This window comes from Polyergus mexicanus, unplaced genomic scaffold, assembly GCF_030449975.1.
Source record: "Polyergus mexicanus isolate NDT 795.1 unplaced genomic scaffold, iyPolMexi1.0 SCAF_18, whole genome shotgun sequence".
NCBI lineage: Eukaryota > Metazoa > Arthropoda > Insecta > Hymenoptera > Formicidae > Polyergus > Polyergus mexicanus.
This window is the reverse complement of record NW_027223338.1, coordinates 3,365,405-3,386,157: the sequence shown is the minus strand read 5'-3', so window position 1 is coordinate 3,386,157 and position 20,753 is coordinate 3,365,405. Positions and strand designations below refer to the sequence as shown.

The 20,753-nt window shown below is 34.5% G+C and overlaps 1 protein-coding gene across 1 annotated transcript in view; it reads right to left on the bottom strand.

The window, feature by feature from the left end:
* Positions 1-235: 235 nt before the first annotated feature.
* The window catches only part of LOC138941333 (uncharacterized), an 86,160-nt gene continuing 65,642 nt past the window's right edge, over positions 236-20,753 (bottom strand). Inside the window, 2 exon segments of the mRNA XM_070310893.1 lie at positions 236-630; positions 16,509-16,782. Coding sequence (XP_070166994.1) covers positions 272-630; positions 16,509-16,782 — 633 coding nt within the window. The 3' untranslated portion in view covers positions 236-271.

The window sequence follows — 20,753 nt, the reverse complement described above, 5'->3', positions numbered from 1 at the left end:
ACATGCGCGCGCGCATACACACACACACGTACGCACGCATCACACGCACCCATACGCACGCACGCATACGCACGCACGCATACGCACGCACGCATACGCACGCACGCATACGCACGCACGCATGCGCGCACGCACGCATGCACACACGCACGCACCGCACGCACCGCACGCACGCAGGCACGCACGCATCGCACGCACACGTCTTTTGTGAATTTCATGAACAAAGACTGTCCGTTATTGTTAAATAAATCTTATTTGACAAAAAAAATTATCAAAAAAAGCCGTGACCAGCGACAATAGCAGGGATGAATCCCTCTCTGCCATCTCTAGAACGTACCCAGAACCAGTTGCTTATGTGGTCACTCAACAAAGCGACTACATCGCCCTTGGAGACGGTCAGAGCATTCGCAGATCCTGCCTCGTAATCGCTTTTGATAAGTAGTAATGTGTGCCGGGATCCCTTGGTGCGTGCGCTTACTGCCGCCCTCAGATACAACCGATCAACACTGCGCTCACCGCACGCTGACACTGCGTCTCTTGTACATCGTCTGACCCTACCGCTTTGACGTCCACTGCTTGCCCCACATTCCGATCTGGTGTCTCGTAACTTCTCTGTATCTGTCATATTTCCTTAAAAAAATAAAAAAGCAAATGAGGAAAGTTGGAAAATTTTATTGATAAATCAAATATTTTAAATCTCTATGTGATCTTGGATAGAATTATGAATCAAATAAAAGATATATAAACTAATTTTATTACTATTACTATATAAATTATACACAATTATGACTGAATTATAAAGTGGCTTGTGATGTATAATCTAATTTAAAATACATATATATACAAGGTGTCCTAGACCACCCGTACACCCCTTTTCTTTCAAGAATTAAACATTTTAGAGAAAAACGTTTTGAACAAAAATTGTATGATTTTGAGGAACATAAGATGATGTCATTGGTTTGACCATGAATGGCATCGTTAAGGTCAAGTCAAGGATACCTTTAATTTCTTAAATGGAAACCCCTATTTTTTATTGCATATTCTTGTAGCTTATCTAGAGAACTTTTCAAAACACTATAATGAAATATTTTTTCATAAAGTACTTTTTTCATCAAGTACTTTTTGGGTTATTTTATATTTTAATCTGACATATTTTGATATAAAAAATAAAATATCTTGTAAAATATTCAGTTTTCGATCATCTTACCGTAATACTTTTATGTACAGAATAACGAGACAAATCAATTAGTATAAAAAAATAATTGTTTTTAAGAAAATTATTTACAATGTATTTTTTAAAAATAATTATTTGTAGAGAATAATGAGACAAATCAATTAATGCAAAGAAAGACAAATAATTGTCTATCTAGTCTTTTAGTTTAAAAGATAAAAGGGGGTAGCTACTTTTGGTGGGACACCAAAATATATATATATATATATATATATATATATATATATACAGGGTGTCCCACCAAAAGTAGCCTATGATCGAGAGAAAGAAGATATTAGAAATTGCGATAATGTTAGTGCGTACATGTATATTACTTTCTCACGCATGAATTAAAGTTTGGTAATTTATCAATTAATTATTGTATATAAAGCAGTAAAAATATATTGTGATATTGTCTCATTTTAATATATGGAACACAATGCAAAAGATTACGTTTTCTATTATGTATGTTTGAAATAATTATGTTAGTAATGGCGGAACTAAAAATATCGGCATTATCGACCTTTTTAGTTACGTTTAGATGAGGGCGCTAAACCGTCGGGCTTCGTCCGTCGGTTTAGGATCCCCTTAAATGGAACGGGCCTATGACGGCCAGCCAATCAGCAAGCGGAACGTCATTATCGCTTCTCTGATTATATAGGACTCTACTATTTATGTCTTACTCCTAATGTTTTTCTATATAGCCCTAATAGATGAGTTAGAAGTTGATCATAACACAGGGCAGAAAGTGAAAAAGTAGATGTCGCCCGCGATATTTCAAGTCGATAAAACTCATATATTAATATGTAAAATATTTACATTATATCATATATTTCATTTTTCATGAGCGTATATAAAGCCTGCAAAATACGGCTAATAACATTGTAATTATTTTTATCAATTCAATCTCTGATACGATTCCCGTACCAGGAAATTCAGATATTGAACTGATTTTTGGAAAATCGAACAGATAATATCCGATTTTAATTTATTCGGACAATTTCTATCCGAATAAGTGAAAATCGTTTGTTATTATTTGCTTAAAATATAAAACAGAAATTAACTTCTATATAAATAAAATCTTTAATTTTATAAACTAATTTATTTAAATTTACCTATAATATATATCACATTAATATGTGTTATATTACTATTGCAATTGGTCTTGCTGCCAAACAAACGTCAAAAGATGATGTCCCGTGGATGTGACATATTGACATAATTTTCGAGTCTCATGAGACCTAACTTAGGATGTTTAATTGGTCATTTTGTGACCAAAATTTACTGTCATTGTGACGTCAGTTTGCTACTTGGATGAACTATTACATAACTGTAACAATCATATAACATTTTAGTAACATGTTAATATTCCTGTTATATAACTGCAATTTTGTATGAGTGGGAAATTACAATTAACATGAATGTTACATGTAACAAATACGTTATATTACTTGTTACATTCCGTTTCATTATGGCAATGTTACAGTTATGTATCTGTGTTTGCTGGGAACAGGACTTTATTTGGACGATCATAGGATGTCTTCAAAATTACGTCTTTGGCTAATCTAAAAAATGAGGTCTTTTAAACGTCAATTATTAGTCGCCGACATTATAGACCAAAAATAAATGTCATTATGTCGTCTTTTAACGTTACTCTGTTACTTGGGCTATTGCATTATACATATATTACACACATGTTACATAGCAGTTATATTCTAGTGTTATATTGCATAAATAAAAGACAGTTATATAATCTCAATATAAATTAGGTATAACAAATGTTACATTAAATGTTACTCCCATGTTACATAGCAGTTATATTCTGATGTTATATTGCATAAATAAGAGACAGTTATATAATCCCAATATAAATTAGGCATAACAACTGTTACATTACATGTTTTTTATTCCCATATTATATAGCAGTTATATTCTGTGTTTGTTGGGAAGTGATTACATGGAGCAAATTTATTCATACCTCCGGGCGTGTTTGCAAGGCGCAAATGTTAATGTCTATCACCATTTTTTTTGTTTTATCAAAGTTTATCTTGTAGCACATAGTCCCTGGTTATTAATTGTTTGTGAAGTCCTTGTGTTGTTCGTAGATAAATTTGAACTTCATGTTGGTCAAAACTTGTCATCTTGTATTGGATTGTCAAATTAATATCAATATTCCACAAAATTATTGTTTTTATGTAAACCGAATATTACAATTCAAATGTATATTACTTACAAAATGTATAGTTTATAATTTTATCGATCAAGAGATTATTTTTTCAGTTTTAGATGTTAGCTAACTTTGTCATGAACTTGAAATGCGAAATAACAGCGTCGTGTAGTGCTTACATATAAAGAATCTGTCAAATGTTGATTGCGCAGGCGTTAACATAAATATCCCATACAGCACAGAACATTGCAATTACATTGCAGTAATGTTACGGTAAAAGTGCATAATAACGGACCCAGCTCCAATAACCTTGACCTTGACATATGTTGTCAAGGTCATGACTCTGAGTAACCTCCAAAAGGTTTTAGCCGTCGCTCGTTTTTTATTAAAAAATTATTAACAAAAAAAGTTTGAAAAATATAGCAGTTATTTTGAGTATTGAAAGGCATAAATGACTAATAGTATATGTGGAAATAGTATATGTATGAACGATTTCTCGCTTTTCCTACACAAAAATTGTAGGATAGACCTCGCTTCGCGTTGTAAAGTATATACGTGGATGCAGTGGGTTCCGCCCCTCCCCCCCTACGGGGGGGCTCCACTTCCGGAAGATATAACCTAACCGAAACCAAATTTTAGTTTTAAATCAGAAATATGTTTGGGTTAGGTTATATCTTCCGGAAGTGGAGCCCCCCTATAGGGGGGGGGGGGAGGGCGGAACCCACTGCGTTCACGCATACACTTTTCCATCCATACAAGAATTGTGGGGTGGATATATTTAAGGAAAGTTTATAACTTTAGAAATTAATAATACATTTTTATATATATAATGAAAAAAGTTAATAAATTTAGATACATTAGTAAAGTATAGACAAAGATAGTAAAGACAAAAAAATAGATACATTAGTAAAGACACAGTAAATAGACAGTATGTTATAATATGAATACGGTAGGTAGGAATGCAATGTGCTAAAGTACACTGTATTAAATGTACATGATATCAGAAAAATTACATTTTATTTAGTTAACCTTTTTGTTAATAACTTTTTAATAAAAAACGAGCGACGGCTAAAACCTTTTGGAGGTTACTCATGACCTTGACAACCCAGTCAGCCAGGTCTGTTCTAACAGATATTGCCAAGTGCTTGCTACAAATTATTGTCAGCAAAAAGGCTACAAATTTGGTACAAAAGTTGTTATTACCGATTAAGCTGGCAGATTGCCTGCAAGAATCAAGCAAAGCTTGCTAACATAACTACACAGCAAATTGGCGGCAGAAACCGAGCAAAGCTTGCTGACATGATTGACATCAGATTGTCGGCAAAAACTGAGCAGGATCTAGAGTGCGCAATCTGATGGCAAATTGGCAGCAAAAACCGAACAAAATCTGCAGCTTATTACAAAGTATTATAAAATAGTTCAGTCGCTTATCGCTATGCGGCGCGTTATCCATTATCTATACCCGTATTCAAATTCTTGTCACGAGTGTATATAAAGCCTACAAAATGCTAATAATATTATAATATATATATTTCTATCAGTTCAATTTTTGACACAATTCTTATACAGGAAATTCAGATATTGAATTGATTTTTTGCAAATTCGACAGATAATTGTTCGATTTTCACTTATTCAAACAATTTCTGTCCAAAAAGATCTTTAATTTTATAAATTAAGTTACTTGAATTTACCTATATGTTTTAACATATTAACATATGATTTTATATAATGTCTAATTATCTAATGGTCATTTTATGACCAAAACTTATCATCATTTTGTTATTTAGGGTTAAGGCTTTAAATCTATTTAAATATATACTTTTATATGAATGGCCAAAAGCTGCAGAATTTGTTCGGTTTTTGCTGACAATCTGCTATCAGATTGTCTTGCGCAGATCTTGGTCGATTTTTGCCATCAATTTGACGTCAAATCATGTCAAGCTTTGCTCGGTTTTTGCCGTCAATTTGCTGTCAGGTTATGTCAACAAGCTTTGTCACCAAAACACAAGCTTAATGCGGACACAGATGGCACTGGATTTGTTACCAAGTTTTGAGCGAATTTGATGCCAATTTGGCAACAATTTGTTATCAAATTGCTTACTGGGAACATATGTCTAGGTCGAGGTCATTGGAGCTGGGTCCGTTATTATACACTTTTACCGAATGTTACAGCAACATTCCAAAAGCATTACAAAAAACAGTTTTTGGTCGCTAGTTCGTTCGTCTACCGCTATGTGGCGCGCATTGCATTATCTAACTTGCATTTAAATTTCAGTCACGATAATTATATAAAACTTGCAAAAAGCGGATAATAACATTAAAGACATAACTATTTTTATTAGTTTAATTTATTTGATGCGATCTCAACACAGGGAATTCAGATATTGAACTGATTATTCAGAAATCGGACAAATAAATATCCGAAAAATTAAAATTATCCGTTTATTGTTTACTTAAAATGTAAAATAGAGTCTAATATCTATATAAATAAAATTTTAACCTTTATGAATTAAATTATTTAATAATTTTCAATTTCTTAAACTTATAAATAATTTATAAAAGTAATGTTAATTAGATAACAGAAAATTGTTTAATAATTTCCAGTTGTTGTTAAGTTAGAACCTTTAATTAAAATCCATGCATAATATTTACTAATTTAATTTAAATTTTTGATTAAATAAAATTCTGGTTATTAAATATTTGTGTCTCCCCTCCTTTGAACTTTCTTTCTCCTTCGCGAGTCCATAAGTTTGATTAGCCAAGATATTGAATACTGTCAAGATTGCCATTCACGCTTATTGTTAAACTCGAGCAATCCTTTCTCCTTCGCGAGTCCATAAATTTAATTAGCCAAGATCTTAAATACTGTCAAGATTGGCATTCACGCTTATTGTTAGACTCGAGCAATCCTTTCTCTCTTGCGAGTCCATAAGTTTGATTAGCCGAGATCTTGAATACTGTCATGATTGGCATTTATACTTATAGTTAGACTTAAGCAATCCTTCCTCTTTCACGGTTTCCTAAATGTGATTAGCCAGGATCCTGGCGTAATAGCATGATTGGCATTCATACTTAGCTGCCAGGCCCAGAAGGAAAGCTTCTCTCCTTACTTCCATAATAATTCTCTCTCTATATCGTTTTATTCCCCCTCTTTCTCAAAAAGAAATATATATATTACATGTAATTGAGATCTTTAAGAGTTTTCTCCATTTTTCTTTATCAATTTATTTTCATTATCAAACTGTTTTCTTTAACTAAGTATCAATATCTCCGTTAACTCTTGCGTGTGTTCCTAGTGGAAACAACCCCGACAAAGTACTCGAAGTGTAGAGCGAAACACATTCGCAACCGGGAAAATAAAAAGATCCGGAAACTATTGGCTCGGGCGTCCGCGGATTCCACCTTTACTATTGATTACAATAAGTTAAATTTAGATGAATGTTCCTTTAAATTAAGAGTCCAGCGTTTAATTAACACACCAACACACAATACACACCCGTGTCCCCCTAGTTCTTCTTTTGATTATTCATCTCCTTCTTACTTCACCGTCTCTTCCCCCAAGCGTTTTAATTCACCTTCTCTCGAACCTCAACCCTCGCGAATTCCCACTCCCCCTCCTCCTTCTGACAGTCCACCTATCCTTTCCGAACAATCTCAACCTTCGAGAATACCCACTCCCCCTCTTCTCCCTGATCATCCACAACTTCTCTCCGAACAATCGATTCCTCATCCGATTCCTACCCATTCAAATTCGTCCTCCTCCCGCCTCGAATCGTCCGATCTCCCAGGAGTGTCTCATGATTTCGAAGAAGCCCTCCACGACTTCGTAGAAGAATGTCCCGATCTCAAAGAGGTACCGCAAGATTTTAAATCGGGATCTTCCGATCCCGAAGGAGAATCGGAGTCTCTTTTCGAAGACCGGGATAGGAAAGACTGGTACCGATATTTCCTAAGTCAATTTCCCTCTTACCTTGTGCCTCTTACAGACGAGGATTATCGTGTCGGTCCAGATATAGTGGATCTTGACCAATTCCATCTTATTCTTCGAACCAGTCTACCTGGCTCAATCATCCCATTTTTTTGTCCCAGGTTCCCGATTTCCTCTAGCCGTCCCTATCGAGGTCTTCTGGATGAAGTTCCCTTCCCCCTCTACCGTATTAATCCGGGATCTTTAATAGTCATCCTACCTTTTCCCTTACTTTTTAATTTTTGCTTTTTTTTCTATAATTTATAACTATTTAAACTTTTTATTGTAAATTTCCAACTGGAATTTAAATTTTACTCTCCCCGTTTAATTCCGGTTGATGTCCTCCGTATTTATTGTAACACCCGCGAGAACATAATTTTCCTTTACCTACACTCACGCACACGAATACTTACAATTACACATTAGAATTTAAGAAGATGTATTTTACATATAAACTTTCGTAAACCGAACTAAATGTTCTTTATTAATTTTTATCCTTTCTAAAATCATTCATTTTTTTTTTTGAATAAATGCAACGTTAAACTTTAAAATTCGAGTAATTTATTAACCCCATCTCCTTCCTGTTATCCGAAATCGCACAGAGTCCCCTCCAGGGTAATAAGGATTCAGTTCCTTTACCGAAAAGGGGACCGCCGAGCCTATCGATAGTGTAAAAGCGACCCTTCCGGTCGTTGACCTATCTTGGGCCTTAGACGGTTCGTTCGACTTTAAGGCACACATAGTCTAGCGTCTGTCTAAGAGATAAGTAGGTTACACCCTCCCGCTGACTCTCCATTCATTTGAGTCTGGACGTAACAAAACAATCAATCCAATATCTGAATTCTCTATATTGGGATTGTATCAAAAATTAGACTCATAGAAATAATTACATTTTTAATCTTCTGTCAGTTGCTCTTTGCAAGCTTTATAATATAATTTTCATGACTGAAATTCAAATACGAGAATGGACGCATCGCGCGTTGTATAGCGGTAAACAAATTATATTATAATTTAATTTTACACAATATTATAAACTAAGGTTTTATTGTAAGATTAGTGGTATATACCAGTAACATGATCATTAAAAGTGTAAGTTTTTATAATCTCCCTATAATCTTACTGTAATGTTCGGTGCTGTGAAGGATATAGTGCCTATTTTATGGCAAGTTGGATGATTGGAAAAATATGACAGATATCTGAGAATGTTAGTTTTTGAAACCAATTTATGATCAAATGTGTATTTTTGTTATAAATCTTTAAATCTAAGAAGTTAAGACTTTGGTTATATTCTAATTCGCATGTGAATTGTATTCTATTGTGATATGAATTAAAAATCTGTAAGATTATATCAACCATTTTTCTGGGAGCTGCCAAAAAATGTCATCAACATATCTGTAATAAAAAGATAAATTGAATCCAATCTCGGACAGTGCTCTGTTTTCTATGTCTTGCAGAACAATGTCCGCTATGATTGAAGACAAAGAAGAGCCCATGGGAGTTCTAAATGTTTGTTTGTATATATTATTGTCAAAAGTAAAATACATGGAAGTCAATATGAATTTGACGATGCCGATGAATTCATTTTTTGGGGTATCAGTTAATTTTTCTATATATGTCCATCTATCATTCACACCGGACAATGCTAAATCTATAGGAGCATTGGTAAACAATGACACAACATCTAAAGGAATTAAAATATCTGACTCCTCTATCCTTAAACCGGAAAGGCTATCAACTAATGTGAAACTATTTTTTACATTACCGCGAGCTGGAGGTAGACTTTCGTTTAAGATTTTGTGTATATAATTTTCGATGGAATATAATGGATTATTGATGGAAGAAGCAATGATACGTAACGGATAACCTGTTTTGTATATTTTTTGAATGTCATACGCTTTAGGCAGCAAGCTATCACTGGATCTGAGATGAAAGTAAGTTTGTTTAGTGATATATTTTTTTCCCAACACTTTTTTAACATATTATTCATATCAGTTTCAATTTTTTTGATGAGATTTTTTTTAACAGTTATTATATGTGTCTTCGTCACTTAGTATCTCTTTGATGCGAGAAACATAATCATCCTTATATCGTAATTAGCAAACACAAATTAGAATTTGATTATGACTTCGATTGGTCAGCGCCTGATATTCTGCATACCGAAAAACATGTAAGAAAGAGAAAAATAGCTGAAATGTTCTTTATTAAAAAATATGACAACATTATTAACTCTCAAAAGGACTTTAAGAGATTTTAAATAACATACGATAAATTAATAAAGGTCGTTTAATCTTTCTCAGTATCTCAAACAGAAAGGTTGACACAGTGTCATCATGACATATCGATTTTTCTCTTTCAACTTTTCAACTATAACGTAGATACATAATTTCGTTTATTTCATTTCTATAACGTGACTATCATTATTTATAATATTGTAATTTTAGTTCACTTGATAAGGACCAAAACCATATGATCGAAACCTTGTGATGTCCAATCGTGATGAACAATCAAACAATAAATTGCCAGTTTGATCGTGTAAACACACGTCTAATAATCATCTTTACTCAGGGCCAAGATTGTATTGCCTTTGTCTGCTCGCGTGAAAATAATATCGTTATGTTCAAGTTTGAAAATAATCGTTGACCTATACAAATTGATTATCAAATTCTACACGTGTGAAAATGTAAGTTTTTTACTAGCAAATTTTTGTAACTGGGATTATTTTGTTTCTAATATTGAGCTTAGTATTGTCGTCTAATTTTCTTATATTGCTCTCAATATCTTTAATAAATTCATAAATCATTCGTTTATTGTTATAAAATGGAAGGAGAATCTGTCTCCAAACTGTACCAAACATGCTACTTCTTTTGGAATGCTATGTCCAGATATGTTTATAAACCATTTATCATTAAACGAATCAAAAGGATTGAAAGTTTTATTTAAAAATAAATTAGAATGAAATGTGATGGAATTTTGAGAAGTTATGTGAGAGCAATCTTTTAAAGAGAAAACATGTTTTGTTGTATCGTTATTTTTTTCCGTGGAGTAAAAATATTGAATAGGATGTAATTCTGCTATTTTATTGTTGTTACGTTTATTTCTTAACCATTGAATTTTCATTTCAGTTTTTTTAGACAATCTATTGTAACAATTATTAAAAGATATTGTATGGTACTTGAAAATTTGATTCCAGACATAAGATGGTAATAAATTAGACAGTGACCAAGACAGGCGAGACAAACTATGTTTATATTTTCGTACCAATCTGTATAAGTCGGTGATTTCTAAACGGATGATTTCAATGTTAAAACCATTAACAAACTCTTCCAATTTTTTGATAGAGTTGTCATTACAAAGGGTAATGTTAATTTTCTTTGTGCCATATAAATGCGGAGGGGCAACGCAATTGATCTTATATGTTTTAAGCGCTTGGATTTTAGAATAGAGTTGGATAACTTTGTAATTTTCGTCGATCCACTGTTTGAGAATAGTGGAAGTATTGCAACCAAATTGTTCACAAATATAATTAATATTAAAACGCATTGTAGACCAACGTAAATTAAAAATAAATTAAAGAAATTATGTTCGTTGAATTTAAACAAATAATGATATGATTACGGCCTCTACAAGCAATGTTTGGGTGTTCAATTTTATTTTATCATATTTTTTTCATTTACAAAATTTACAAAATAATAACAATAACAAAAAATTTATAACGTTACCTTATATTAAAGGTCTTTCCGAAATTGCTTTCGTACCGTTTAAAAACATTGATATATCTACTGGTTTTAAATGTTTAAATCGTCTCAACCGGTTTATTAAAGTTCACAAAGATATTAATCCTACCCTTTGTAATAAAAATGTTATATATAAAATTGAATGTACCTATACAGCACAGAACATTGCAATTACATTGCAGTAATGTTACGATCTTGCAAGTTACAATGTAATATTGTTGAGACATTATTGGAACACGTAATTGTAATATTTCGTGAGAATGTTACAGTAACATTCTGAAAGCATTACAAAAAACAGTTTTCGGTAATCGCTAGTTCGTTCGTTTACCGCTATGTGACATGCATTGCATTATCTAACCTGCATTTAAATTTTAGTCACGATGATTATATAAAGCGGATAGTAAAATTAAAGATTGTTGAGTTCGGGTTGAGTGGAATTAACGTGCGTGATTTGCGCGAAAAGCAAAAATAAACTTTATTATTTTACAGAAGTAATATACGATAAAAGCGATATACTACAATAGCGATTTACGACAAAAGAACGACACGCGCTAACGACGACACATGCGAACAGCTCAGCGGTCGCGATACGACAGGGATGAGCGACACATCTTCGCTCGCGATTACTTCTAAGCGACCGTTGACATCTGACAACAAAAATTAAAACTAGACAAAACGTTTCTAGAAGGCGCTAATTCAAAACGAAGCAGGATAAATATACTAGGACTACACTACTGACAATTTCCAATTAGTTGAGAAACTAACAGGCGTACACATACATAACAATTACTAATTTATTCGCGTGCATAAAGACAATCTGCACAAAGAACTATGCAGGAACGTAATCTACAAAATCTCCTGCAAGGACTGCGATGCATCCTATGTCGGCCAGACAAGCAGACTTCTAAAAACTCGAGTGGCGGAACATTGGAACCACAGAAGAAGAACCACACAACATTTTGTTATCACGGACCACAGGTTAATTAATCACGATTTTGAATGGGATAACGTGGGTCTTGGACAAAAAACACATATATGGAAAACATTTGATGTCGGAGATGACTTTTATAAAACGACAAACTAAAAGTTTAAATCTCCAGAGCGACACAGAGAGTTTACACCAAGCGTATACTACAATTGTAGAAAATCTATTAAGAATTTAAAAATCTGAATTCAGCGCGCGTTGATGCGTCACAGATGCTTATTTTTCTGTTCTTATGGATAGTCTATAATTATTATTTATTTGTTCTTGTTATAATGTCATGCGCAAACTATTGATTTATTTGACATTGTCATACGCGAGTTTTATCTAACAACTGATAGTTGCGTCTTATTTTCACGGACCCGCAGTGTTCTCGATGTTGAGGTGAGTCGTCTCCGTTTTATCTCTAACGTTTTATTAGATTATTAATTTTAACAGGTCCATACATGTGTTAGTAAGTCTTAGAAATAAGGAGGAAATTAGAATGGTCTTTCACGTGATTTTCTTTCTTCACGGCTGGTACCGGAAGAAAACTCATCTCATTTTCTCATCGACACTTTAGGCCATGACTTGAGATATGCGTATACTTTGATTAACATGTAACCGCCGTATGCCTTTTTTGTTTATGTAATCTTTGATCTACATGTTTTGTTTCTTTTGTTTATTTGTACAGCACTCGCTGAAGATGATCCGATACCAGGACCGAAACGTACGAAATTTATCAGACAAAATTTATCGGAATAAATAATTTGAATATTTGCGCAAATGTAACTGCGCTCGGCTCTTAAATGGGATTGTCCCGATTGCGCACGTTACCAATCGGACACAACAATATTTCTCGATCGGACACAGACCCGATCGGACACATGTCTGATCAGACACAGTCCCGATCGGACACAGGCTCGATTGGACACAGACCTGATCAGACACACATGGTTGCAATCTGACACCATCCCGATTGGACACAGGCCCGATTGGACACATATGGTTGCAATCGGATACCATCCTGATCGGATACAGCCCCGATCGGACACAGTATATCAGAAATATATAGGTTTGGGTTAGGTTATACCTTCCGGAAGTGGAACCCTCCCCCCCCCCCTCTCGTAGGGATGGTGGAACATACTGCCACCACGCATATACTTTTCAATGCGTAGTAAAGTTCCACATAGGTTTACAATTTTTCACGCGAAGCGAGGTTCAATGCAAACCTATGAGTCTAATTTTTTGATAGTAGAGCTTCCCCGTAGGGGCGGGGGCGGAATCTATTGTGTCCACACATACATTTTCCCATTCACACAACAATCGTAGAGTGAATCTAGCGATGGGGACTATGTCCGATCGGGATGGTGTTCGATCGGGCCTTTATTTTGAGCTGTCACTGCCGTCTGTAGCACGTCTCCATGAAAGATATAATTACCCAGCAAGCAAAATAATGCGAACTTTGCACAAAGTTTGCAGCAAACCCAAGCATGTCTTTACAGCAAAATTGTAACAAGGTATGTCCGGATAAAGCTTAGCTTTTGCTGGCAAGGCTTGTCGCAATACTGTGATGCACATTTTACGCAAATAATAGGGCAAACCTTGCCGCGTACGGCATGATAGCAAATTTGTGATAATTCTCTGTATAGGATGATTCAGAAACTCTGCGACAAACTCGGAGGAACGATAAATCTCGCAGAGAGGAATATTTTTTGTGAAGCAATCCATCATGTTTCCTGACGCGTCGTTTAAGAATATGCGACCGAGCAGACAAGAGTCTTAGGTGGCATTTATTATAATTATGAGATGATGATAATATATGAATAATTGAAAATGAATTCATAATATAATGAATATATTAATTTTATATATATATACATATATATATATATATATATATATATATATATATATTTACATTTTAAGTAAACAATAAACGGATGATTTAAACTTTTTTAGACATTTATCTGTCCGATCTAAGAGAGACAATCAGTCCAATATCTTAATTCCCTATGTTTGGGATTGTATCAGTAATTGAACTGATAGAAATAATTATATTTTTAATCTTCTGTCAGTTGCTTTTTGCAAGCTTTATATACTTCTCATGACTAAAAATCAAATACGAGATGGATGCATATAGCGCGTCGCATAACGATGAACAAACGAACTATCGGCTGAATACTATATTTTTGTAAAGTTTGTAATAAAGTAGTTGTAAATTTGCTGTCATGCCATGCATGGCAAGGTTTGCTCTGTTATTTGCGTGAATTTTGCGTGAACGCCATTTTTACAGACAGATTCGTAATCAGGGCTAAAAAATCTATCAGAAATGACTTGATAGAACTTAAGGCAAAAAGAAAGTTCGTATTTTATCGACCAGTGTAATTGGAGATGACGAGGATGAAATAAATGGTTTACTAAGAAAATTAGGAAAAGAGTTTAAAATGACCATAACAAGTAACCCAAAAACTTTTGTAGGAACAGTAATCAATAAAACAAACGAAAGACTAAAATTAACACAAAGTGACTACGCTAACAAAATTTTGAAGAAATTCAAAATGGAAGAATCCAAACCAGTGGTGACATCAGCTGTAAAATAAAATAATACAACAGAAGAATATGTTAATAATTCATATCCTTTAAAAGAAGCAACTGGAAGTTTACTTTATTTGAATTGTAAAACTAGGCCGGATTTAAACTACGCAATCAACATACAAAGCAGACATACGGAAGATCCTAATAACAAGAATCTAATAGCAGTGAAACAGATATTCAGATACATAAATGGAATAAAAAGCAAAGATATTCATTTTAAATCACAAGAAAATGAAGAATTGACTGCTTTTTGTGATTCCGATTTTGCTCGAGATGAGGAAACGAGAAGAAGTCACACCAGGTTCGTAATATTCTACAATGGAGGACCTATAAGTTGGTGTTCGCGTAAGCAGAATGTAGTATATAGTTCTATCGAGCACTGAGACTGAATATATCGCAGCGTCAGAATACTGTAAAGAAGTACTTTATTTAAGAACTTTACTTGGAGAAATAACTCAAAAGCATTTAAAATCTATTATTTATATAGATAATCAAAGTGCAATCAGCTTGATAAAGAATGGTGTAACAAATAAAAAATCAAAGCATATAGACGTTAGATACCATTTTATACACGATGCAATGAAAAGCGGAGCTATTAACATCAAATATTGTCCGACAAACTTACAGTAATAATAGCCGATCTGTTTACAAAGCCTCTCGAACGTGTTAAGTTTGAACAATTGAGAAACGATCTTGTAAAACAAGCTTTTTTTGTTCAGTTCCTTTTACTTTTTAAATTTTATGTGTAATGTTTTTGTTAACTTAGTTTGTTGATAAAACTTATATAAAATTAAAAGAAAGTGTTGATAAAAATTGAATTTTGATAAGTTAGTAATAGGTGTACGAATAAGCCGCTTAAGATTGCTAGAAGCGGACCTGCTGCCAAGTCAAATTTTCTGCAAAGATCCTTCTCCTCTTTTTGTATTTAAAATAAAGAAATTATCTTTTCAAATAATAAACACGTTTTATATTTCTTTATCTGCGCTACCAACAAAACAAATTATCCAAATCGTTTTCATTTTGAGCTTTATCCCCACCATTAAAAAAGTAACGCAGTTTCCAGATCTGTATGTACGATCGTGGTACCGTTCGTACGTAACTATTGTCATTTGTAGAGTGTTTCTCTCAAAACTTCGTCGCGCGCGTAGCGACCGCAAACTTTTGAATTGTCTCTGGACTGTTCCTTCTCGCCGCGCGCTTATACTCATGCGAATTGGTCGATCTTTTTAAATTAATTTCTCAATAATTATTACGAAAATCGCAGAATAAAAAAGGATTTTTCTTCTCGATTTCACCTGCTCTATCTGCACACGATGGGTGATGCGATTGACAGACACCCTATATACATACATACCATACATATATACAGGGTGTCTGATAATAATCGCCCCACCCGTAATATATAGGTAAAGCAAATAAAACCAAATACGAAAATCCTTTACCGTTTTGTGATCGTTACAATAATTAATAAGAAATTAATTAAAAAAGATCGGCCAATTTGTGCGAGTATTACCGCGTGGTGAGAAAGGATGGCCTGATATGGGCGGCATTGCTTCTCGCTGCATGCTTATATACTCGCGCGAATTGGTCGATCTTTTTTAATTAATTTCTCAATTATTATTACGAAAATCACAAAAGGACTTTCCCACGGTTTAACCGGCTTTAACTGTACATTATAAGTGGGGCAATTATTATCAGACACTCTGTATATATAATTTGATAAAGAAAAAATATATCAAACATAAATTATACATAAATTTAAAATATATATGTCGGAAATTTAAATACGATTGCAGTAAACGAATGAGGTTTCTTTATATCGTTAAGGTTTCTTTTATTTTTTCGAATCTTAGGAAGGAAATTTTGCTCACCAAGAGGTCGGGGAAAGATGTCGGTAGAATCCTCCCAGCAAGGTCCTTGTCTAGGATGCGGTAAGATTCCCAGAGGCAAACAGGCAGCGTAACCAACATAGCCTTCTTGGCCGTGAGGTGTTTGAACATATAACCAGGCTTGGTTCTTAAAAATAGCATTTACGACTGTACCCAGAGGAAGAGCCATTTCATCTTGAATACCGCCCTGAGTCTGATATAATACGGATGGAAAAGATAGAACGACTGGAATGTTCGCTGGTTTCTCTATAGATGCCTAAAAGGTTAAGAGATTTTATAAATTGTATATTCTTCTTATATCTTATTGTGTAAAAAATGTCCTAAAAGTTATAGAAAAATTAAAGAAATATTTTTTAGAAGAAATCGAATTATTCTGTTATTATTATTACTATGAAATAAAGAGAAATGATTATATAACACAGAATATATTGTATTATTTCAATTGAATCTGTGTGATTTGTTTTAATAAAATTCTTGAATTATAAGTAATTGAGAATATAAGAATTCGAGAAAAAATAAAAGGCGAAAATTCCTTCTTTGTTTAATTTTATAAATTTTATTTTATTAAAATTTTAAGTTAATACTTAATTTCCAAAATATGAATAAAACCGCGAATATGTCAGTTAATAAATTTTTACAATATTTTTGTTGAAAAAAGAGCTTAATTAAATTTATCTCTGAAATTTGATGAAATAAATATATATAAATATGTATACATATAAATATGTATATATATACAGGGTGTCCCAGACCAATCGTACACCTTTTAAAATGAAAATAAATGGCTTTTATTAAAAATCGCAAACATTTTTTAATTAAATCGCGTATGCTCTATCTAATGGTGACCTTGAACTTGACCTTGAATTTAATCTTGAGGGTCAAGGTGAGGGTCAAATTGAAGGTGACAAGCTGAGTCATTTTAATCAATACACGCAGGTATCTCGTAAAGTAAGCAAGATGGAAAAAAATGTTTTATACAAAAGTTGTATGATTCAGAGGGGGACACATGATGAAAATATAGACTTGACCTTGAGTGACCTTTTCAAGGCCAAGGCAATGTGATCGGTGTTTTCTTAAATGGGCTCCCTCATTTTTTATTGCATATTCTTGTAGCTTATCTAGAGAACTTTTCAAAACACTATAATGAAGTATTTTTTCATTAAGTACTTTTTGAGTTATTTCATACCTTAATCTGATATAAATATTTTGATGTAAAAAATAAAATATCTCGTAAAATATTTAGTTTTCCATAATCTTACTTGCGTAATACTTTTATGTACAGAATAATGAGAGAAATCAATTAGTATAGAGAAAAAACAAATTATTGTTTAAAAAAAGGGTATAGTTCTGAAAAGTACTCACCCCCGATTTTTTGGAAACTCAGTATTCTTATATTTTGATGCTCTGATTACGAATATCATAGTGAAAACTGGCGGCTATTTGATTTTCATGGTGAAAACCATGAAAAACCCATAAAAATTATAGTTTTTTACGCTTATCTCAATAAATACGAAAAATCATGATAAATGTTTTAGATAAAAGTTTTAAATCTCACAGAGATAAACATTTTATGTGGTATTTATTTTTACCGTACAAATGATATTTTTCGACAAAAACGATGGACTCTAAATCTTATATCTGTCCTCCAATCTAAGCATGTACTTTGCAGTACATATATGATTCCACATGGGTTTGCAACTTTCCACGCAAAGCGAGGTTCCACGCAAATCTATTTGTCTAGTTTTTTGGTAGTGGAGCCCCCCGCAGGAGGGCAGAATCCATTAATTCTGCGCATACATTTTTCCACGCAAAGCAAGATTCCACATGAGTTTGCAACTTTCCACGCAAAGCGAGGTTCTACGTAAATCTATTTGTCTAGTTTTTTGGTAGTGGAGCCCCCCGCAAGAGGGTGAAACCCACTGTTTCCACGCATATACTTTTCTACGCGAAGCGAAGTTCCACATGAGTTTGCAACTTTCCACGCAAAGCGAGATTCCACGCAAATCTATTTCTCTAATTTTTCGGTAGTGGAGCCCCCCCGCAGGGGGGCAGAACCCACTGTTTCCACGTGTACACTTTTCCATGCAAAGCGAGGTTATATATTGGGACTTCTATATACAGTACTGTCAGCCTTTGTAGTTTCACCTATACAGCAATTGGTTTGAGATATATGTTTAACTTTGATTTTCTCGAAAACTATCACTTGTACGGTACTCATTGGGTCTATCCCCTCAGATACAAGTTGAGTCCATGACTCAACTTGTATCTGAGAGGATTGGACTGATTTTGTTCTTCTTATTACACAATAAAATAGCACATGTTATTATTCTTCTCCTTCTGATTTATGGTACATCCTTTCTTGCGTATTAGGGTTTTGCTAATTTTTTCTGAATTTGTCATTTTAGTTTATGGTAGACTTATTGATTTAGTAAGGTGAAGATTTAAATATACATTCTTTTACAATTATTGTACACAAGATAGGAGTTATTTTGAATTGTACACAAAAGTATCAGGATATGTTTTACATGTAAATCGATATCTTCCTTTATGTAAGGGCGATGTGTGTGCTAGCTGCACGAGAAACATTCGTTTGCCTCTGGACAATGAACTGGGCGCTTACTACTTGGGTTAATTCAACACATTGTGCAAACATTTTTGTATATATCTTTTGTTAAATCTTGATATTTTCTCAGAAATGGTCAATAGTAGTGATACTATGCGAGTTCTAAGCCATGGTCCTCTGAGGGGGGGTGAGTGGTGAGGGGAAACCGGCGCAGGGGGTATGACGTCACGGGGGGGGTATGACGTCACGGAGAGTATGACGTCACGGGAGGGGGTGTGACGTCACGGGGGGGGGGGAGTATGACGTCACGCGGGGGGATTGCGGCGGAACGGTAGGCGCGGGGTCCGCGGAGAGGGGGAGGGGGACCGCGACGGAACGGTAGGCGCGGGGTCCGCGGAGAGGGGGAGGGGGACCGCGGCGGAACGGTAGGCGCGGGGGCCGCGGAGAGGGGGAGGGGAATCGCGTTCTAAGCGATAGGCGAGGGACCCGCTAACCTAACCTAACCGATAAGCGAGGGGTCCGTGGCGAGGGGGAAGGGGGACCACGCGAAACTGATAGGCAAGGGGTCCGCGGGAAAGAGGGAACGCGAAGGTACGATGCCGCGAGTAGGTGTTAGAAAGATAGCGCGAGGCGTCCGCAATGTGTAAGAGAAGAATAGCGCTAATGATATTCTATGGGCGTGGGAAAAGAATAGCGCGAGACGTCCATATGAGCGTAAGACAAGGATAGCGTTTACATGCACGTGGGAAAAGGATGGCGCGAGGCGTTCGCAATGTGTGGGAGAGGGATAGCGCGAGGCATTCGCAAGGCGGTGCGAGAGGGATAGCGTCCGCATGCATTTGAAAGAGAGATAGCGTCCGCAAGTTAAATTTTGCAGATTGTGCATATCTATTACACCGTTTTTATTCATGCATAAAGAATGAGATAAATAATTAAATTCACAGATAATTAGTAAAATAACTTATTTATTACAAGCCTCGTGAAGAATATCATTTACAGCACATGTCAATAACTCGCAATCTATGAGCGATTCGCTGTTAAACATATCACTTTCATGTATAGTTTTTGTAACGTCACATACATTAGTGATATTATTCTGTTGTAAAACAGTTACAAATTATTTGGATTTTTCATTTACAATATGCGTATTTTCGCATAACCAGTAATACATATGATCTATACATTTTTTTAAATCGAATAAATAGAATAGAGTTGGCGGCTTCATATATAAAGAATTATTTGATAATCCAATTTTTATAATATTCGAATCAGATATTTTAACCACTTCGAATGTCAAATCTCGAATCCACAATGGGATTTCAGTCGATTGTAGAAGCCGTTCAATGTCCGCACGTTTCTGCATTAGCGATTTCCAAGTTTCAAAGGGCAATATTATTTGATTGCCCCGATTATCGCCGAGAACCAATTCCACGCAAGATACAGCTCCAACGTTTATTCCAATGTCCAAATATTTGTATGACGTCGGAGTTAAGGCGTATCGTCTTCCGAGTATACGAACCGCGCGACGAGACTCGGATGAAATGCTAGGGAGTAAAAACAATATTATTTATATAAATATTTAAAAAGTATAAAAATATTTAAAAAGTATAAAAATTCTTCAAGTTAATTAAAACTTACTTGTTATATTTCTTCTTCTTACACGG